The 23,034-nt window shown below is 37.6% G+C and overlaps 1 protein-coding gene across 9 annotated transcripts in view; it reads right to left on the bottom strand.

The window, feature by feature from the left end:
• Positions 1-21,881, bottom strand: part of KIAA0586 (KIAA0586 ortholog) — a 119,981-nt gene extending 98,100 nt beyond the window's left edge. For 6 of the 9 annotated variants that reach the window (XR_011488325.1, XM_070469404.1, XM_070469406.1 and 3 more), the window contains exons 1-10: positions 21,239-21,374; positions 20,481-20,762; positions 19,481-19,551; positions 16,980-17,049; positions 15,769-15,838; positions 9,613-9,787; positions 6,007-6,228; positions 3,596-3,749; positions 1,728-1,895; positions 26-149 (exon numbers count right to left, since the gene is read on the bottom strand). Coding sequence is in view for 8 of the 9 variants with exons in the window: in XM_070469404.1 (XP_070325505.1) it covers positions 26-149; positions 1,728-1,895; positions 3,596-3,749; positions 6,007-6,228; positions 9,613-9,787; positions 15,769-15,838; positions 16,980-17,049; positions 19,481-19,551; positions 20,481-20,679 (1,253 nt within the window). In the remaining variant the exon portion in view is untranslated. Of the gene's footprint in view, positions 1-25; positions 150-1,727; positions 1,896-3,595; positions 3,750-6,006; positions 6,229-9,612; positions 9,788-10,817; positions 10,923-15,768; positions 15,839-16,979; positions 17,050-19,480; positions 19,552-20,480; positions 20,763-21,238; positions 21,375-21,812 lie in introns of those variants that run through there. The other 3 variants (XM_070469405.1, XM_070469412.1, XM_070469411.1) reach the window with 3 other exon arrangements.
• Positions 21,882-23,034: the final 1,153 nt, after the last annotated feature.

The following is a 23,034-nucleotide window of genomic DNA, read 5'->3' as shown; positions in this document are numbered from 1 at the left end:
ATTTGTATTCCAATCTTGTTTTTACCTGTTTCTCCTCTCAGGATTCCATCCCATTTTTGACCTAGCTAGTGAGGTTTTGTCTGAAGATTCACTTATTCTCGTCAAAGAATCACGGTTATTCAGAATTTGTTCCAATAATCCCACACTTCCTACAATACATGAAATATATATCATTTTTCAAGTACTAATTCATTCCTCTTTTATATAATAGCTCACATATATTTGTACTAAATTATTTTCACATGGTAATGATCTACTCATTTCACTCTGCAAGGTAGACTACATATACATCAAAAACCAAATATTTATAACTCATGGAAACTATACTTGTAAAAGTTTAGGCCTGAATTAATTTCCACTACAGAAGAAAAAGGAGTATGAATGAGAAGTAACATCATGGCAAAGCCCTCTATACAGAAATATTTTTATAAACAGTAAAAAGGAGATTTAACAGTTTCTTCATAACTAGTATTGGCTGAATCTTCCTTTTAGCCTCATCTTTAATGAGACTACTTATCAATTCTTTTGGTGGTTAAGGTTGGTTTACTTAATAAAGATTATATTTTTTAAATTACTTAAGAGTCTTTAAATGTGTCCAGGACAAGATTGAATGCATTTAAATAGTTCCAAAAATGAAAGCTTATACTCAACATTTCTGCTTACTTTTACTATAAATACTATAAAGATCTAAAAAAGTTATTATTTCTTGTCACTTATAAAAGTTATTAGCATTTTTCTAACTGAACATGATAATAAATGTTAAATTTCTTAGTTTTATTATTCAAACTCACACTTAAAAATAATATAAGTAAACATGATAATCAGCTTACTTTCAACAATGCACTACTTTTTATTAATAACATATTTTTCATTAAAGGTTTAAATAATAACTTGTAGAAGATAGAATGATTACAAAGGTTTATCTCCAACTCCTTCTACAAAGAGTCAAAAGAAGCTTAATTTGCCCAGTGTCACTTAAAGAAAAATATTAAAAACAGAGGTCCCACTTCAGTTCATTTGCTGGTTTTTTTTTTAGGTGCTCAGTTGTCTGACTCTCGGAGACCCCATGGACTGTTGCCCACCAGTCTCCTCTGTTTACAGGATTTCCCAGGCAAGAATATTGGGTTAGGGTTACTATTTCCTTCTCTATCAGATCTTCCTGACCCAGGAATTAAATTCGTGTCTCCTGCTTGGCAGGCAGATTCTTTACCACTGAGCCAGGGGAAGTCCACATGAGGGACTTATAAATCATAAGTGTGGAAATCTGTTCCTAACTTGAGATAGGTCTAACAAAAGTTGTTGCTTTTGTTGTTTAATCGCTTAGTCGTGTTCAGCTCTTCTGCAACCCCACGGACTATTGCCCACCAGGCTTCTCTGTCCATGGGATTTCCCAGACAAGAATACTAGAGTGGGTTGCCATTTCCTTCTCCAGGGGCTCTTCCTAACCCAGATATCAAACCCATGTCTCCTGCATTGGCAGGCAGATTCTTTACTGCTGACTTCCTAGAGATGCAGGTTTGATCCCTGGGTCAGGAAGATCCCCAGAGTAGGAAATGGCAACCCTACTCAAGTATTGTGCCTGGAAAATTCCATGGACAGAGGAGCCTGGTGGGCTACAGTCCATGGGGTTGCAAAGTGTTGAAAATGGCTGAGCAGAGCACAGTAACAGAGTCACCAGGAAAGCCCCTAATAAAAGTAGTGTGTGCTAATTATAACTGCTTTATTACCTGTACGACATGAAAGCTCCATATTTTCTTTTTCTTCTATAGGATTTTCCCTCTTTGATATTTTATCATCCCTTGAAACAGGAACAGGAGCAAATCTGCGAGGTGCTGGTGTCTCCAAAGGAGATTTCTGTTTATCAAAAGTTGTATCTTCAACCTCTCTTGAAGGTGCTTCAACAGAAAATTAAGAAAATAATAAATTTAACTTACTTTTCAAAAAAATTTAAATTATAATATTATTCTTCCCCATTTTTAAAAAATAAAACCAAAATTATACAGGATACTCAAGTTATTAACAAATATATAGAAATAACTTCATCCTCACTAGAAATCAAAAGAATATAAACTATAAATACTTTATACTTAAACCTAATAAGTAAGAAAAAAATATGACAATATTCAGTGCTATTTAAGTTGTGTTGAAAACGGCAAAGCTAGACACTGCTCACGACAATGAAAACTGATAAGGCCATCTGGTAAGTACATGTGCTTAGTCGTTCAGTCGTGTCTGACTCTTTTGTGACTCCATAGACTGTAGCCCGCCAGGCTCCTCTGTCCACAGGGATTTTCCGCAAGAATACTGGAGTGGGTTGCCATGTCCTCCTCCAGGGGATCTTCCCAACCTAGGGACTGAACCCAGGCCTCCCACATTGCAGGCAGATTCTTTACTAGTGAGCCACCAGGGAAGCCCAGTACTAAGTATAGCAAGTCTCAAAATTTTTATACACTTTGATCTAGAGATCCCACTTTAGTGAGCACAAAACACATTGTTGCTTTTGTTCAGCTGACCCAGGGATCGAACACTTGTCTCTTGCACTGGCAGGCGATTCTTTGCCACTGAGCCACCAGGGAAGCCCACAAACTGACAGCTATAAACAGTGAGCATGGAAACCTGAGCTCCTGCTACAGCTCTGACACTCCCGCTCTCAGGCCAGGAGACCTGGAGCAGGCAGTCATAAACTCTTTGTGCTTCATCTTCTCCACTTTACAACCTAAAAAATGACTCACGTTACTTCACAAAAGTTTAAGGCCCACACACCTGTGGGAGACAAAAAGCGACTTGCCTTTAATATGTCTGTAGTATAACAATGTCCAAACAAATCAAATGTCAGGTATAATGTACTACATGGATCTTATATATCACTAAAGGCACAGGCTCTTGATTTTCATCAGTTCATTATTCAAATATCAGTAACTCGGAGATACGTTTTTTGATAAGAGTTTAAATTCCAAAGGTTTAACACAAAGAAGTTGTGTATTCCTTTGTTACTATAAAGAGATTTTTTCAAATTTCATTAAAATAGACTTGTATTACTCTTTGAAAATATTAGAAATAGTTTATAATTGTACTCAGATGGTTTCTCCCCTGACAGAATGAAGAACCACAGTAAGTATGCAGTTTGTCAGAGTACTGGTGAACTGCTGACAAGCATTTTCAGTGCCGTGTGTATGTTAGTTGCTGTCATGTATGACTCTTTGTACCCCCAGGACTGTAGCCCTCCAGACTCCTCTGTCCATGGAAATCTCCAGGCAAGAATATTGGAATGGGTTGCCATTTCCTTCTCCAGGGGATCTTCCTAACCCAGAGATTGAACCTAGGTCTGCTAGATAAGCAAAACTTTTCTCAATCTATGTAGAAGTGCTTCTGACAATTTATGAAAGTTATTAATTAAAACCATTAAATAGGACATGATCCATAACTTGGCTGAACAAGTTTCAAAATAATCTAGAAATTACTTGACCAAAAAAAAAAATCCCTAATTTTATAAAATAGAGTCTCCTATAACCTAGTAAATAAGTTTTCTGCTTACAAACTGCAAAGAACATTCATAGCTGGCATCTTTCATTCATAGAGAACTACATATTTTTACCTTGTTTGGAAGTAAAGACATTATGTGAAGACAGGTTACTGCTACCAAAATTCAAATGGTCTGGTTTTACAGAATACTTTTCCACTGCTATAGGAGGAGGTACAGTAACAGGCTGAAAGCTACTAGTCTTGAGTGCAGCACTGATGAAATGAGTCTAGAAAACACAAAATAACCTTGTTAATTTCAAACATCACCTGAAAGAGTTAGATGACAAAATATCTTGAAATTTATTAGAGGACTTGAAAACAATCTATTAGATTTAATAAATAATAACAATATAAACATTACATGTAACTACTCACTGTAGGAGCAATGCCACTGGAAAGATACAGTAACACAAAGACTTGGGTTACGTCTGGCTCTAAAGTACGGCCCTGATCATTGGTTCTAAACCTCAGTTTCTTCCTTTTCACCTCAGAGACGGCTCATCAGACACTCCTGATGGCTCAGGAGACACTGAGACACTCCTGTCTCCTAGAGACACTCTCTCTAAGAAAGAACCAGGAGAAAGTGACCGTAGCCCTTGACCTCTACTTAAACCAGAGAATTTAAAACCAAAACATCTCATCTTTTAAATACCGATGATAAGATTTTATTTAAAGGTTTAAAAACCATTGGTAGAAAGCACTAAAATAAAACCGTAGCTTTACATAGTAGCAGCAGTAAAATATCCATTTACATATAAATGGAAAACACAGTGACAACACAGTTTTTAACACTATTTATTAAAATATCTGAAATGTACACATATTGTAACTAATAAAAATGACTTTAAGAGAGTCTTATGCTAGGCAAACAAAACAAAACAAAACAAAAAGAATTCTTAAAAGTGTGCTGAGATCCCTCTACATAAAACAGATGGATGGATTCAAAGAATTTCATTTCATTAAGCATTAACTGAAAATACCTTACATGTCATAAGTTCAATTTTCTCTGTAGTTATAAATTCCACAAACAAGATATATGAATTAGCAAAAGATTTCATTCTTCAAAAATGATAAAGTTAATAAATTATGTGTTTATTTATGGAAGGATAAATGAATGGCAGAAAGGCACTTAGAACTATGTTAAAAAAAAGAAGTCAATGTGCGTTTCAAATGTGTAATCTCATTCTATCCTAAACAACAAAAATAAAAATGTTTTCTAGGTAAAGAAATAAAGGCTCAGAGAAGCAAAGATTTCTATAGACTGGGGACCAGCACCCAGACAGGCCCACTCCTGGCCTCTTCAGTTGACGTGCTACACACTCAATTTTAGCAATGTACGGAGTACTTACTAAAACTTTATTTTATACTCCATAATCATTCCAACTAAAATAATATCAATCACATCAAGATTTCAAGACAAACCCTATTAGGAAGTCTTAAAAATTATAGGATATTAGAGTTCATGCTATGATGTTATACTGGGCTATAATAAGCTTATTTTTGTATATACTTCTGAATGCTATATTTTTATTTTATCTTTAAAAGTTTTTAAGGAGTATTAGGAGTGTGTGCTCAGTTGTGTCTAACTCTTTGCGACCCCGTGGACTATAGCCTGCCAGGTTCCTCTCTCCATGGGATTTTCCAGGCAAGAATACTCAAGTGGGTTGCCATTTCCTACTCCAGGGTATCTTCCAAACACAAGGATCAAACCCTCTCTCTTGCATCTCCTGCACTGACATCACCTGGGAAATTCAAGTTGCCAGTAATAAGGGGTGGGGGGGAGGTAAAATAAAAACAATGCATTTACAATGCTGGTCATTCACTCATTCAAAAAAATCTTTTTTAAAAAAATCTGAGTACCTGAGTGTTGGGTACTATCCAAGGACTCGGAAATTTCAAAATACACTATACTATTAGCTCTCTGTGAGGATAACTCTTTCTTTAATAGCCCTGTGCCTCATTCAAAAGGCATAAGAATGTTCATTCTTTTTAACTAGGTAAATGTAGAAACAAATATGTATACTAGGTGATTCTCATCCAAGGGTGTGTATCAGAATTACAGAGCTTTCAAGGATTTCCAGGCCTATCTTAGACCTGCTATTTCAGAATTTCTGACCAGTACAAGCATGTGTATTTTTATAAAGCTCTCCGCATGACTCTAAAGCACTTTGCCAGGCTAAGAACCACTGATATAAACCGAAAACTGCAATGCCATATAAGCCCTTTAAAATGCCATGAAAAGAAATATCAGGAAAGAAGGAAAAAGACAATTAGAAGGAGAGGGCTCACAAAGCTAGACACCTGAACTAGAACATGCAAAGTTCTTCTTTTCCACATAGAAAAAAAGAATCATGAACAAACAAACCATTATTTAAGAACTAAAACTGTTACAATCCAAGGAGATGAACTACTGGAGTAATCAATCAGCTTAGAGATCCGAGTGATGAAAGGTCATGGGATGTGTGGTCGCATTATTACAGATACCTGAATATCGATTTGCTGTTGTTGCAGCTTTTCAAGATGCCGAATGTGTTGCTCCATAAACACATTCATTTGTTTTTCATGATCGTGACAGTGTAGTGTCTCTTGTTTATTCTGCATGGTTGTCTGCTGCTCTGTAACACGTTGTAACTGTTTATCAGTCTCCTGTAGCTTATTGAGTAATTCTGTAACAGAATTAACCTTTGCTTCCAACTCACTCTGCACCTAGAACAAAAGTATCCAGACATCAAAAATATGCTCAATTATTAGAAAGGTTATATAAAGTGAACTGGTATAGAGAAATTATCAAACCAGAGCTTCTACCCTCTACATTTCTGATGCTTCTAAAGCCTTTTAGAACCACAGATAAAAGGCAGAATAGCTATCCTTAACTAGATCTTTTTTCTCTTAAAAAATATCAAATTTCCCACAAGAATTTTTATTTCGTCAGAAAACTAAGATCATGGCGTCCGGTCCCATCAGTTCAGTTACTCACTCGTGTCCAACTTGTTGTGACCCCCTGAACCGCAGCATGCCAGGCCTCCCGGTCCATCGCCAACTCCCAGAGTCCACCTAAACCCATGTCCATCGAGTGGGTGATGCCATCCAACCATCTCATCCTCTGTCGTCCTCTTCTTCTCCTGCCCTCAATCTTTCCCAGCATCAGGGTCTTTTCCAATGAGTCAGCTCTTCGCATCAGGTGGCCAAAGTACTGGAGTTTCGGCTTCAACATCAGTCCTTCCAATGAACACCCAGGACTGATCTCCTTTAGGATGGACTGGTTGGATCTCCTTGCTGTCCAAGGGATTCTCAAGAGTCTTCTCCAACAACACAGTTCAAAAGCATCAATTCTTCGGCACTTAGCTTTCTTTATAGTCCAACTCTCACATCCATACATGACCACTGGAAAAACCATAGCCTTGACTAGATGGACCTTTGTTGACAAAGTAATGTCTCTGCTTTTTAATATGCTGTCTAGGTTGGTCATAATTTTCCTTCCAAGGAGTAAGCGTCTTTTAATTTCATGGCTACAATCACCATCTGCAGTGATTTTGGAGCCCAGAAAAATAAAGTCAGCCACTGTTTCCCCATCTATTTCCCATGAAGTGATGGGAATGGACTGCCATGATCTTTGTTTTCTGAATGTTGAGCTTTAAGCCAACTTTTTCACTCTCCTCTTTCACTTTCATCAAGAGGTTCTTTAGTTCTTCTTCACTTTCTGCTATAAGGGTGGTGTCATCTGTTTATCTGAGGTTATTGATATTTCTCCTGGCAATCTTGATTCCAGCTTGGGCTTCCTCCAGCCCAGTGTTTCTCATGATGTACTCTGCATATAAGTTAAATAAGCAGGGTGACAATATACAGCCTTGACGTACTCCTTTTCCTATTTGGAACCAGTCTGTTGTCCCATGTCCAGTTCTAACTGTTGCTTCCTGACCTGCATACAGATTTCTCAGGAGGCAGGTCAGGTAGTCTGGTATTCCCATCTCTAGAAGAATTTTCCACAGTTTATAGTGATCCACACAGTAAAAGGCTTTGGCATAGTCAATAAAGCAGAAATAGATGTTTTTCTGGAATTCTCTTGCTTTTTTGATAATCCAGCAGATGTTGGCAATTTGATCTCTGGTTCCTCTGCCTTTTCTAAATCCAGCTTGAACATATGGAAGTTCATTGTTCATGTATTGCTGAAGCCTGGCTTGGAGAATTTTGAGCATTACTTTACTAGCCTGTGAGATGAGTGCAATTGTGTGGTAGTTTGAGCATTCTTTAGCATTGCCTTTCTTTGGGATTGGAATGAAAACTGACCTTTTCCAGTCCTGTGGCCACTGCTGAGTTTTCCCAATTTGCTGGCATACTGAGTGCAGCACTTTCACAGCATCATCTTTCAGGATTTGAAATAGCTCAACTGGAATTCCATCACCTCCACTAGCTTTGTTCGTAGTGATGCTTCCTAAGGCCCACTTGACTTCACATTCCAGGATGTCTGGCTCTAGGTGAGTGATCACACCATTGTGATCATCTGGGTCGTGAAGATCTGTTTTGTACAGTTCTTCTGTGTATTCTTGCCACCCCTTCTTAATATCTTCTGCTTCTGTTTCTATCCTTTATTGAGCTCATCTTTGCATAAAATGTTCCCTTGGTATCTCTAATTTTCTTGAAGAGATCTCTAGTCTTTCCCATTCTATTGTTTTCCTCTGTTTCTTTGCATTGATTGCTGAGAAAGTCTTTCTTATCTCTCCTTGCTATTCTTTGGTACTCTGCATTCAAATGGGTATATCTTTCCTTTTCCCCTTTGATTTTTTTTTTTTTTCCTTTTCCCCTTTCCTTCTTTTCACAGCTATTTGTAAGGCCTCCTCAGACAGCCATTTTCCTTTTTAGCATTTCTTTTTCTTGGGGATGGTCTTGATTTTTGTCTCCTGCACAATGTCACGAACCTCCATCCATAGTTCATCAGGCACTCTGTCTATCAGAACTAGTCCCTTCACTTCATGGCAAATAGATGGGTAAACTGGAAACAGTGACAGACTTAATTTTGGGGGGCCCCTAAAATCACTACAGATGGTGACTGCAGCCATGAAATTAAAAGACCCTTGCTCCTTGGAAGAAAAGTTATGACCAACCTAGACAGCATATTAAAAAGCAGAGACATTACTTGGTCAACAAAGGTTCATCTAGTCAAGGCTATGGTTTTTTGTGAGTTGGGCTATAAAGAAAGCTGAGCACTGCAGAATTGATGCTTTTGAACTGTGGTGTTGGAGAAGATTCTTGAGAGTCCCTTGGACTGCAAGGAGATCCAACCAGTTCATCCTAAAGGAAATCAGTCCTGAATATTCATTAGAAGGACTGATCCTGAAGCTGAAACTCCAATACTTTGGCCACCTGATGCGAAGAACTGACTCACTGGAAAAAATCCTAATGCTGGGAAAGATTGAAGGCGGGAGGAAAAGGGGAAGACAGAGGATAAGATGGTTGGATGGCATCACCAACTCAATGGACATGAGTTTGAGTAATCTCCGTGAGTTGGTGATGGACAGGGAGGCGTGGAATGCTGCAGTCCATGGGGTCTCAGAGTCAGACAAAACCGAGTGACTGAACTGAAGGGAACTTAAGTGGAAAGTAAATAATGGAAATTAAAAATACTTAAATGGAAGTTAAGAAGCAGGAAATAGTAAAACAAAGTAGGTTTCGATACTTCACTAACCTGAGGCTGAGTCTGGTCAGCAGTCTTGGCTCTCCCACCTATTAGCTCTAAGACCTGACACTGACTCTGACCTGTTTCTCAATCTTCTCAGTTACAAATGGAGGGCTTTGCACACATGATCTGTATGGTCTCTTCTAGCTCTAAAATAAGGATGTCCAGCCATCCCAGCTACCCAAGACTGAGTGGCTCCCAAGATAAGATACTCCAATGCTAAAACGAAGGAATCCAGGATTTTCTAGCAGTAACATAGGGATGAGAGTTAAGTCTCAGAACTTCTGAGAAATAACACATAACCAGAGAGAACAATGAGAATGTCCCTAGTCAATGGCTGGACACAACAATTACAAAATCAGTGCCTTTTACATTTTACAAAGAAGTTATGACTATTCAGGAAGAAAGAGATATACTTTTATCAGTGGAGCTGCTGTTGCAATGGCAGCGGCAGTTGCTGCAGCCACAGTCGTAGCTGAATCAATTCCACTGGGTGAAATTCTATTCTCCTGGGTGACAGGATCCTTTTCTGTGCCTGCATCTTCCAAAAGCTGTACCTTCACCTCCTTAAAAACAGGCATGCTTTGAGCTCTGGAAATAAAAACGGAAAAAAAAGTCTGTTAAGTAAGCTATACTGAACCACTAGAAGAAATACCTACAAGTGGCAATCTGCTGCAGGTGAATTTTCTTGATTTTTTTAAAAAGATAAATTCCTATTTTTTGCTGTCAGCACATGAGTCATTTAGTTAATGAAATCTATTAAAGGCTCAGGTCACCACACACTAAAAAAAATTAAAAGGTAATTCCCAGAAGACACTGATATTTCAAAAGATATGACTTACATATATGAAAGAGACATGGGCACAATTACAATGATTTACAGTCAAGAAGCACAAATCTGGGACTTCCCTAGTTGCCCAGTGGTTAAGAATCTACTTGCCAATGAGGGGGACACAGGTTCGATCCCTGGTTTGGAAGGATCCCACCTGTCATGGAATAACTAATGCCATGCGCCACAACCGCTGACACTCACATGCGTAGAGCCCATGCTCCTCCATAAGAGAAGCCAGCACAATGAGAAGTCCTGGCACCACAACAGAGAGAAGCATCCACTCACCACAAACAGAGAACACCCACACGCAGCAACAAAGACCCAGTGCAACCAAAAACAAATAAAAATAAATGTTAAAAAGTTTTTAAAAAAGAAGTACAAATTTAAAACATACAGCAAAGGCTCCAAGTATTCAGGCATCCAGTTTTACTCCCAAAGGAAGACAACCCGAGAGGGACTATTAAAACTGCTGAAAAGAATTTCTAAACTTCTAACTCATTTAGAGTTAATAAATATTACCTAATTTATTAAAATGGGCATAAAATGCTTTACTAAGCAGTCTGGATTAATACATATTCACAATAAAGCATTTAACTAAGCACTTATTAAAAAAAAAAAAAGACTGGTCAATTTTTTGCTGTGTTTGGCCTAAAAGAAATGAAAGAAACACTGACAAAATTGAAGAGTGTCTAAGGTAGTCTAAGTAAAATCAGCAGGAATGCACTTCATCTCCAGCTGCTGGATTTCCACCTCTGATTTTTAAAGAAGGCACAGAGCTCTTAAACTTACTCCTCTTTGATGTTGCCTCATTTCTATTAAGAGCATCATTTGTCTTGCATTCTCAAAAATTAAGTTATCTTAAGTTCTCCACCCTTCAGTTACCTTCTCATACCCAACTGAGTCATCAGGTTTTCTCAATTATTTCATCACAATTGCAGGAATCATGCCATGGAATTGTAGAGGCAGGGGAACGCAATAGCCCAGCTTTCCTAATTTTCTTCATTTTACAGACAAAGGAAGAAACTGAAGTCCACAGAGATAATGTAATTTACCCGATCACGTCATAGAACTAGTAAGTAGCCAAGATAAGGCCAATGCCCACAGATCTTCCCATGGCATCAGGCTTTTTCTCTCAAAGCAGCACTTCTCCCTTCGTAATTCTGCTCTAGTACAAAACCATCATCTCTTGCCAACTATTTCTTTCGGTTTCTATTTGCTTAAAAACCTTTCACACAGATTTCACCATTCAAAAATCTACAATCATTCCTTACAGGCTAATTCCCTATTTGGCATTCCGCTTACTCCATCCTCTGGCCCTCCCCTAGGGGTCCAACATACACTGAACCTTGTTTCCCCTCAAACCACCTCTCCCCAGCTACACTGCCCTCACTGACGACACCACACTACTCTCACAGGTGACTCCAGGCTCTTTTCACTATGTTCTCTCAATCTTCTTCACCCAACTTGCTCTAACCTTCTTCCCAAGATTCAACAAAACTCTTACCTTTTCAATAAGCCTGTTCTTGGGGACTCCCTGGTGGTCCAGTGGTTAGGACTCCAAGTTTCCAATGCGGGGAACGTGGGTTCAACCCTGGGAACTAAGATCCTGCATGCCAAATGGCACAGCCAAAAAAATAAATAAGCCTGTTCTTATAACACTTCCTCTTGATCTCTCCATTCATTAATTTCTCTTCATTTACTTTCAATGGACTTCCCTGATGGGTCAGATGGTAAAGAATCTACCCACAGTGCAGGAGATCCAGGTTTGATCCCTGGGTCAGGAAGATCACTGGAAAAGGGGATGGCTACCTACTCCAGTATCCTTGTCTGGAGAATTCCATGGACAGAGAAGCCTGGCAAGATACAGTCCGTGCGGTTGCACAGAGTCAGAAATGACTGAGGGACTAATACAATACTTACTTCCAATACCATACAATTGAGGCTTGATAGTCAGCCATCCTGCGGTTTAAATGGCTTCCCTTGAGGCTCAATTGGTAAAGAATCCGCCTGCAGTGCGGGAGACCTGGGTTCAATGCCTGGGTTGGGAAGATCCCCTGGAGAAGGGAAAGGCTACCCACTCCAGTATTCTGGCCTGGAGAATTCCATGGACTGAAAAGTCCATGGGGTCACAAAGAGTCATACACAACTGAGCGACTTTCACTTTCACAGAATACACATTTAACAAAAGTAACATGTTAACAAAATTAACAATGTATTGAATGTTTCCTCTCACAGCTCTAATCATGCATTCCTCCATCTATGTACCTATTCTCTCCCCAACTAAGCTCTAAGCAACCTGGAGTGGGGGGCTTTTGTACCACATAAGCAGTAAGAAACAGCAAAGAGTTGGTGCTAAATATACATTTAGCTGTCTGAGTGGTGTACTAAGAAAATATAATTCAGATAATCCCTATCGTTCAGAATTTCTGTCTGAAGTCTGAATGTGATTTATCCTTTAAGATCTCTCATTCTGTATTAACACATTAAACTGACCAACAAGAAAAATAACATTATAAGGCCAGACAACAACTTCTTTATAAGCTTTAAAATTTTATTTTTTATTATCAAATTAATAAATGCTAAATGCAGCAAATGAACCTCTCAGTGTAAAGAACTAGAACAAATGCACATAATTCACCCACTTAGAATAAACTATTCCTTTCCTTTTTGTCTTTCCTAGAACTTTTTTTATTCCTAAATCCTCTGAATCTGGCATCTGTCTCAATACTACACTGAAACACCTCTTAAGAAGGCCATTAATACCTCCTCTTGCTCACTTCAATGGACACTTTTCAGTCCTTATCTTTATGTCTGAGCAGCTATCAAACTTAGAACCTCACTTCCTCAGTTTTATTAAGACCACACTCTTCACCTCTGGATAAACTTTCTGAGTAGCATTTAGAAATCACATTGCTTTCTCTGAACATCTCTTAAAGATTCGGTTTTCTTACAGCTCTATCCTAAGCCATCTCTTTTCACTCTCACACTCCCACCAGGCCAATTCAACCACTTCCAGAGCTCAGACTACTATCTACATACAGATGACTTGTATACATGGATTTCTAGCTTAGACTCCTTTTGCCACTTTGACCTCTATATGGCTCGGTGGGTAAAGAATCTGCCTACAATGCAGAAGAGACCGCAGATGTGGGTCTGATCCCTGGGTTGGTAAGATCCCCTGGAAGAGGGTATGGCAACCCACTCCAGTATTCTTGCCTGGAGAATCCCATGAACAGAGGAGCCTGGGGGGGTTCAGTCCATGGGGTCACAAACAGTCAGACATGATTGAGCACATGGCACAGAGGTTCAATTTGCTATCAGACGTTTTTCACCTGGATGTCTCATAGGTACCTCAAATCCTTGCCTATGTCTAAAGTGAAATTTATTCCCCCAACACCTCCCTTTTTCAATGAATACTATTACTGACTATGCATTTATACAAGCCAAAAATCTGGGATCCATCCTTAGCTCCTTCCTCATGGTCACATTTAAGCATCAATTCTGTCAATTCTATCTCCAAATTATCTTCCAAACCTGTGCACTCCTCTCCAGGCCAGCATGATTTCCACCTTCACATTCCACCACTTACCAATGGATTCAGGACCAATCTAACCCATCTCTTTCAAAAATCTTCTAAAAGTTCATTGTCAATTGGTTTTCTAGACTTCAGTCCAGCCTCTTCTAATCCATTTTTTCCTATATGAGTGAGCCTTGTAAGAAATATATATCAAACTTTAAAACTTTTAAACGATTTGCCATTTCTCTTTAAGTCCAAACTTCTTTGGTGTAGTTCATAACCCTGCTTACCTCTCCAGCCACAGGAAAGGTCATTCTACCCTGTTCTAGATGCTCCAGACAGACTCGTCATTCCTCAAAGGCTCCATCCAGTCAATTACCTTTTTTACAACTTTACTGCATATTTTAACATCAAATAGGGCAGATTCTCCATCATCCCATTTTTGTTTCTCCAAAATTAGCCATTCTCCACTGTGTGTATTCTACATGTATGTATTCATAACAGTATGTGCATACATTCTCAACTGTGTACCCTTTCAAGTAAATTTTAGAATCACTTTGCCAAATTCCATCTGCCGTTCTCAAAAGAAAAAAAAGAAAATCAAGTGACACTGACTACAGCAAAATTTCTCTAGACACACAGTTAGACTATCTTTTAACCCAATATGAGAGTCATTTTTATGGTTCTGACTCAACCATTCTCTACACTGCAATAACCTTCTCAAAAGCCCTTCCTAGTTTTTCTTTTTCAATTCTGTTTGTTCATCCTGAAATGGGGAGAGACCTACTGTGAACAAGTAGGAGGAAGTAGTCACAGTTACTTCTCACTATCCACTTGTTTATGAACAACTTCTCCCTCTTGGATCTGAGAGTTTTGACTTGAAGGCAAGTTGATAAAGCCCATATTGTGGTTGCAAGTAGTCACTTCTACCTGGGGTCAGTTGGATGGAAATGGTAATCACTTTTTCTCCAATGAATTAGATGTAATCTGAAATTTTTAGTTTATGTACAGAATTCGGGAGACTGCCCCTCCATCATATCCTTACTTATGCCTTTTCTTATATATTTACAAACTCCAGGATACAACTTACCATCCAAATTCTCCTCCTAATCACCTATCACATACTGGGAACTGGAGGCTGATCAAATGTCAAAAGGAAAAACACCATTAAGCCAAACAACCAGCTGTGAAACTCTGGCTGGCTCAGATCACACTCCTTGTGGTTTGCTGTGCTATGCTTAGTCACTCAGTCATGTCCAATTCTTTGCGACCCCATGGACTGAAGTCTGCCAGGCGCTTCTGTCCATGGGGATTCTCCAGGCAAGAATACTAGAGTGGGTTGCCATGCCCTCTTCCAGGGCCTTGTGGTTTTGAGGTAGTATTTACTTTGTTAGTGTTTCCCAGAGTATAATATGTATATTATGAATAACTATAGGTAAAAAAAGAATAAACTTTACTTTAGCAGTTGTAGAGCTCTGGTCCAGGAGTAGAATACATTTACCACAGGGACATAAATCTCATTCCACCCCACTAATGACTTTTTAAAATACCCCTGGTGATACATTCTTTCATGTTTAGCACAGTGTTGTTGTCAGGGTTGATTCTGTATTTCATTGGCAGTAAAGATAAAACTGGAAGGAAGCATTTAGATAGAGTAATAGCCAGTTTTCCTTCACTCCACTCAGATGCTAAGCTTGTCCCTTTTTCAAATCTTAAGCAGAGATTAAGAAAAAGTCTAAATGTCCTTGTTCAGTAAGCAGTATTATGTATGTGGTCATATATGTGACCACTGCTATGAGTAGTATAGGGAAGTGACTAAGAGAGGACTCTTTAGACAGACTACTTGGGTTTAAATTCCAACCCAGTGAATACTTGCTCAATGACTTCAAGAAAATCAATCCCTTTGTGCCTCAGTTTCCTCATCTATAAGACAGGGATTCTGTAAAATTGGGATGGTAGTGTAATCTATATTATTGGATTTTGAAAAAATTAAATGAGTTAATGAACATAAAGTGCTTACAACAATACCTCTTAACTGTTAACAGCCATTGAGTATTTTATACATGCCCAGCATCATGAAAAATGCTTTATACATATTATCACACTCATATATTTCACATATTGGAAAAAAACAACTTTTCCCCCTCGGTGCAAAGCATAAACAAAGCTGATTTTAAAGAAACACAAGAAGTACCTCGCCTATTTTCTGTAAATGAAACTTACTTTTGTTTTAAAACTTCTCTTAGAGCATCTTTCTGTCCCATAGTGTACTGAGAAATAAAGATGTCATTTGCTGCAAAATAAAAACGCAAAAATATACTTTAGATTCCTGGAAATGTATTACATTTTGATAAGCTACTCAAAGAAAAAATTTTAATTAAAAAAATGTTTGGAAATTCAGCAATATGATATCTCAATTTAAAAAGACAAGAAACAAATTAAGTGACTTGAGTAATAATAGTCATAACTCAAGACTGTAAGAATAAAATTGTGTAGAAACACTTGGGGCCAAATTAGAGACATTTGTTCAAACTCTAATGAGAACACTGCTTAGCTGAAAACAAAACCAACTACATTTAAAATGTTATTAAATACACTTTTTCAAAGCATATTTTTAATCTATTACCTTACCAAAGCCTATTCAGCATTTATAATCAAGTATCAAATATCAAACTATGCAATAAGTTGGCAATAATAAAATTACCTTTACCATCACAAATCATTTTCTGGACTTCAGAGATTTCATTAGTAGCTTAACTTGGAAGGAAAAATGAATTAAAAATGAAAACAAGAAAAAACTGTAAGGCTGTTTAATAAATACCTTAAAAAAAAATCAATGAATATCTAAAACTCTAAAATTCTATCCTTACCAAAGAAATTCTTACACGTGTGCTAAGTCACTTCAATTGTGTCTGACTCTTTGTGACGCTATGGACTGTAGCCCACCAGGCTCCTCTGTCCATGGGATTCTCCAGGCAAGAATACTGGAGTGGGTTGCCATGCCCTTCTTCAGGGGATCTTCCTGACCCAGGGATTGAACCCACATCTCTATGTCTCCTGTACTAGCAGACACGCTCTTTACCACCAGCACCACCTTGGAAGCCCAAATTCTTACATATTACAACATAAATGAACCATGAAGACATACAAAGTGAAATAAATCAATCACTAAAGGACAAAACACTATACGATTCCACACATATGGAGGTATAATGGAATATATAGAGACAGGAAGCAGAATGGTGGGAAGGGGAATAGAGTTAGTATATAATGAGAATAGAGTTTTGGTTGGGGAAGATGAAAAGTTCTGGAGATGGACGGTGGTGATAGTTTCACAACATGAATATACCTAATGCCAGTTAAAAATGGTAAAAATGGTAAATTTTACAATATGGGTATTTTACCCAAAAAAATTAATAAATCTGTCCTTTTACCTTTTTGCCTGTTGTTCTCTTCCATTTTATTCAAAGGCAACACTTGCACTGCAGCATCTTTAGAAAAATTCTTCAGGATATGAAAGGAAGAAATGAAAGGCATAAATCCACTTTATGATTCATTATTTATTAAGTACCATTTACTAGCCTATGTGACTACTGTGTCCTGGGAGGACACAACTATTTGTTTATTTATATACTTAATTCCAGCACCACCATGCTTAGGTACCTTGAAGCTACTCAAAGATTTGTTGAATGAGTAATGAGCTGTCAGACAGTGAATGAATGGGAAAATGAACAAGCAAGCATGGTCATGAAATTCAGATTGAAATCCCAATTTGCTACTTTCAGCACAGCAACCCATGTAACATTTCAATGGCTATAGTTAAACGTAAAAACATGATTCACTGTGAGACAAATGTAGTTTATAAGGATGTCCAATCCACAGCACTACACCAGAAATTAATTTTCACAGTATTCTTTGTCACTGAGCTATAATCTTGTCTCGTAAGACTTCTCTATAGACATGACAACTACTGCCAAACAGATTTCTGCTCACATGTGTACCCCAGGACTTCACTTCTAAAATTCTAGTCACTGCTAAGACACCATGACATTTTAAGTACTTGGTTCATTTAACATTGCTTTACCTTCCTCAGGCACACATTTCTCCCCCTGTTAAATCATTAAATAGAAAATAAAAAATAATAAACAAAAACTGATACAAGCTATCTGCTGATAATAGGTGTTAAATTCCTAAAAAAAGCCAATGAGACGAACAATACAGTGGAATGCATCTGGGAAATCAAAGAAGTCCCACAAAACAGTAAGAAAAAGCACAGCACATAAATATGTGTTCACAAGAGAATAAATACGGGTGGCAATATAAATGAAAAAAATTTCCCCTTCACTAATAATAAAAGAAATACAAAATCAAACAATGTGATGCCTTTTTCACCTATCAAAACAGCAAACTTTATGTTTGTTTGTTTAATTTTAATGCTTCATATAAATGAAGATGGAGGGAAATCCACTAATTCTACTCATGACCTTGCTGGAGAATACATACTGATACAGTTTCTCTGGTGGCAATTTAGAAATATTACAAAAAATGTGCATATTCTTTTAGTTAATAATTTTACACCTAGAAATTAATATAAGAAAGTGAGCTCAGATACAAACCAGAATGTTCATTACCTGGTTGTACATAGTATAAAAATTTCAGGGGAAAAAACCTCAATGTCAAATAATAGGAATATGAATATAAAAACTATGGTATATACATACACTGAAATTCTGTGAATTTATTAAAAGCTCCTAAGAAAAAAAATCAATGACACGCAACAACTTTAATATTACTTAGTTATAAAATAGTCCCATTTCATAAAATATACATACACATAGAAAAAAAACTCAAAATGTTAACAGTACTTGATTTTATATAATGGTGGAATTTCTTTTTTCCTTCTTTTTGAATTTTCTATAGTGATTTTAAGGTTTTGTTTTCTTTCTGCACATGTATAAGGATTTGCTCCTTATAGTAGGAAAAGATATCTCTTATCCTCCAGTAGTAGGAAGAAACAAGTATGAAGAGGAGCAAATATAAATATGAGCAAATTGAACACAAACTTCTTTCATTTTCTCTTTAAAATAGCATGGTCAAGTCAATAGAGAATATAATCTTAGCCCTTATGAAATAAACACGTAATGCAAAAAGGCTGCAGTTTGTGTTCATGGTAAAATGATAAAGAACTAGGTTTGCTTTGCAGGTATATTTTATATTAGATAAGTCTACACAAAATAAGCTGTTAGCCCATATTAAATCTAATGGAATCCTGCCTGATGATCTTCCAAAGATCACCCTTTTATGTTCTATTATACAATAATAACATATCCATACACTTGAGAAATTATTTAAATAATATAATTAAAAATACCATTAATCTTTAAAAATAAAGCCTCCTCAAAAAAGAAATAAAAAACATCAATCCAAAGGCTAGGCATTTATTCAGAGACCAAGTACAGCACATAATTATACCTTTTTGTGATGAATTGTTGACAAAGTTCATAAGTAAATAGCTTCAATACCATTTTTAGTTTACTTGTTAAATTCACAATATATAGCCAATATCATGGTAAGTGGTCAAAGTCTAATTAAATTGTGTGACCAAACATATTTATAAACAAATATTTTCAGCATTATAAATAAAAAATGATGTTAAGATGAGAATTTCATGTTATTAGCTTTTAAATACCTCTCAAAAAAAAAAAAAAAAAGCCCACAAAAGGCTTTAGAATAGTTAGAATAAATTCACACTTCACTTTTTTTAAATTCTGTTGTTACAGCTCCTTTACCTTTACCTAGCAGTTTGTAAAAATATGTCTTTGGTAAGTGAACTTTAAATAAAAACAAGGCCTATTGCTAATCAAAATTTTAAAAAGCCTTATTTGACAATTCTTAAAATTTTAACATGAACATAATTAAGAATTCTTTTGCTTACACTTTCTGACACAGTGGGATTTTCTACTGGAGGCTGCTGATAATTTCTGGCAGAAGTTAAGTCTGATGAACCTAACAAAAAAAAAGAATCAATGTTAGTGAGTTTTAAACTAGAATGTTTCCTTTAGAAACTGTATAAGCATAATTCAAGAACTATAAATTCCATATTAATGCAAGACCTAAACTGGAAGCCAATCTTCATGCAAAAAGCTTAAAAATGTACTTATATATATGCCGATGAAGGTTGTCACATCTGATATTTTGGAAAGTAAGGGCTCAGAACTGATAATCGAATGAGATAAGTAAAAAAAGCTATACAATGAAGTTACACTATTGAATTAGAACAAACTATGTGTGCAATCACTTGCCAAGAAGAAAACACACATGATATAAAAGCCTAATTAAACAGCAGGCCTAGGTTATGCTGAAACTGCCAAAAGTAGCACTATAAAAACTACTTTATTCTTTTCTTTTTTGCACTTATATTCATTAATCTGATTACCAGTGAAGTGGGTAAAGCAACATGTTATCTTTACTTCCAGGGAGCTCAGACAAGTGAATTGAATTGGATGGTGGATGCCATCAAAAGGCAGAAATTGTGCTTTTCTACGATTCCAAACTGTATAGCGTTATCCAAACAGAAGGTAAAAAGCCAGCCCTGCTGGTGAAAAGCACATCACACTAGTTAAGTGTGTCCATCACAGATATGGACAAGAATAGTGTGCCAAAAATATACACAAAGGAAAAATAAAATACGAAATTTTTTTAATTCATTCCATCTATTGAATATGATTTGATATAGACTGTACCCGCCTGGCCATTTTCCCAGGAAAAGGGGTCACTTTCCTAACGACTGTACAAGTGAGACATATCTTGTATTTAGGAATTTAAACATTAAAAATCCTCTCAGTTTTGAAACAGACACACATAAAACGAAATGAAAATAAAGACTAAAGATTTACAAAATAGAAAACTGGTTGAAACTATTTGGAATCACATACCACATAACGTTCCATTCAAGCTCTTCCCAGTTCTAACAGGAAGACGTTTATTTGCAGACAACGCTGGAGGAACACGGGACAACTCATCTTTCAGCAAAGCCAAATTATCTCCTTGAGTTGGAGAAACTATCTCACGAAGTCTCCTCGCTGGTACTTTAACCTTTTTTTTCTTTTCCAGGCAAAACTCTGAGCCTTTCATATTACTGGTAACAAACCTAGTCCCACAGTTCTAAACAGAATTTTCTTCTGGGTCCATAAAACTTCAGAACAAAATTTTCACCGCTATGAGGATTTACGGGGGCCAGGGGTAGGGGAGAAAAAATGAAGGAGAAGGATGATAAAGAAAACGTGAATTTCACGTGATTTTGAAACATGCAATCATCAGCTTTTACATAATGCCTAAACAGACTATCCACAAAGCTAGAAATTTCAATCTGGCCTTTAACCCAGGATTGATATACCCATCAATCCCACTAGAACGTATTTACCCATTAATCCCACTCAGTCTATTAATGCACCACGCCAATGAATCTGAAAGTGAGGATGACAAGAGAACGGCCACATAAGCAATAATAATAACACAGAGCACTCCCCTAGAGTACTGCCGGAGAGACCGCAGTACAAAGGAAACCAGATGCGGATGCAATTTAAAATTTGAGAGGGTAGTCAAGCAGACAAAACGAAATGCTATTTTTTTTCCCCAAAATCACCCGCACAAGAAGCTTAATAGCTTTCTTTAACCAAAGAGCCTTACACACCCCTTCAGAAGCAATCATCAGACACCTAAATTCACCCTTCCAGGTCTCCCAAAAGCCCGGTAACTGCGGAGTCACAGGTCTAATCAGACAAGTTCAGTTGCCCGCTGGTCAACACCTACTTCCCTTTAAACACGCCCTTCAAACACAACACGCATGCGCGCCATGAAATAATCCAAATCCTCCAACCAAAAAGCTAAGGGTGCTTCTCCATCCCTCTCCGGGTGGAAACAAACTGCCGGCGTGAAACGCTTAAAACAGGTGTGAATTTTTTGTTTTATTAAAAGCAGTAGTAAGTACATTGCCCCACAAGATTTAAAGCTCTGAATAACACCCGAGTCTCATCCAGGATCTGAAGAACTCCCGACCTAGCTGGTTATATACCATTCTTGTTATTAGGGACTGTTTACAGTAATGCTCCTGGAGACCGTTAGGGACGCGGGATTAAGTAGTTTTACAAAAAGTTTCGACAGATTCGTGTTGATATTGGCGAGAAAGTCAGAAATATAGAATTTTTTCTAAGAAGAGAGTAAAAATTAATTATCTTGGTATTTAAAAATTCGTTTATGATACTTACTCTTTCCTCTAGAGTTTCCGGCATTATAACGAATCGGCGGCGAAGGGTATAAGAGCCATTTGACATCGCCATTCCCACGTGTTCTCTTTCATCCAGCGGCTGAGGCGCCCGCCCTGACCCAAACCCTCCGCCCCCCTCCCCAAGAGTCGACTGGCAACGCAGCCCCCCAGCCTCTTTTGGTGTCGGATGCGAGTCTATCCTTAAGTATGGTCTCTTTTCTCTGTCCACAGAATCTTGGGTTCCCAGGCGGGGGGCGGCCGGCAACGCTCGGGGAAAGGTGGCAGGGTCTCTGAAGGAGGCCGCCTCTTGTACTTGGGGCCGTGGGGGGCTGCGGAACCGGGCAGCGCGCACCGAGAGCGGGTTTGGGACTTCCTCGGAACCGTGTCACTGGACGAGGGTCGGAATTCTAGGCTCTAAGCCATCGTCAGATCTGGAGAATCGGGGTCTTGTTTTGGGATAGTGAGTTAGACTGAAAGGCACCACGCCTTGACCTTGAGCTGACAAGCAGGAGAACCTCCTTTACTGAAAAATTGTCTCTAGAGAGAATACCAGGGCCAACACACCTTATCTGATCTGCTAATTTTCGAGGATGAATTACTTAAACGTTTCCCTTTACGCATTACTAAAAGATTTAAAAATGTAATCTGATGTAAAAGTTAAATGAAAAATTTTATTTTTACAACTCAGCTGTCTACTTTGATAGAAGAAATCCTAGAATTAAAAGATAGTAAGGGGAAAAAAAAGATAGTAAGGGCTCAGCTTTAGAGAACCTTTTAAATCTTGATGAATTTCTGTAATTTATTTCAGTTATATTTCCTTTATTATCAGGCTTTTAGGTAGTACCTGTTCACAACTTGTTTTATAATTTACGTGAATTAAAAGATAATGACAGTGTCAGAGCTGTAAGAGACTTTGGAGATGATTTATCACCCTTATTTTCTAGGTGAAACTTAAATGTGAAAGAAAAAGTGACCTTTGCCCTCTACTTTCTAAGGAGTACTCATGGGCATAGAAACTCCTTAAAATGACTTGACTTAGATTTTACAACCCCCTTAATATCAGACCTGGGGTTAAAACCCAAGTAATCTTGCCTCTATCTAGTCCAGTGCTCATGGACTCCTTTAGGCCTTGAAGCCGTCCTCTAAACCGGAAAGCTGATGCAGTAATCTTTCAAAAAAATTTTTTGCTCTGATTAATAATATGATGAATTAGGGTTGCCAGT

The sequence above is a fragment of the Odocoileus virginianus genome, chromosome 6 (genome assembly GCF_023699985.2).
Source record: "Odocoileus virginianus isolate 20LAN1187 ecotype Illinois chromosome 6, Ovbor_1.2, whole genome shotgun sequence".
Lineage (NCBI taxonomy): Eukaryota > Metazoa > Chordata > Mammalia > Artiodactyla > Cervidae > Odocoileus > Odocoileus virginianus.
This window is presented reverse-complemented; position numbering and strand designations above follow the sequence as displayed.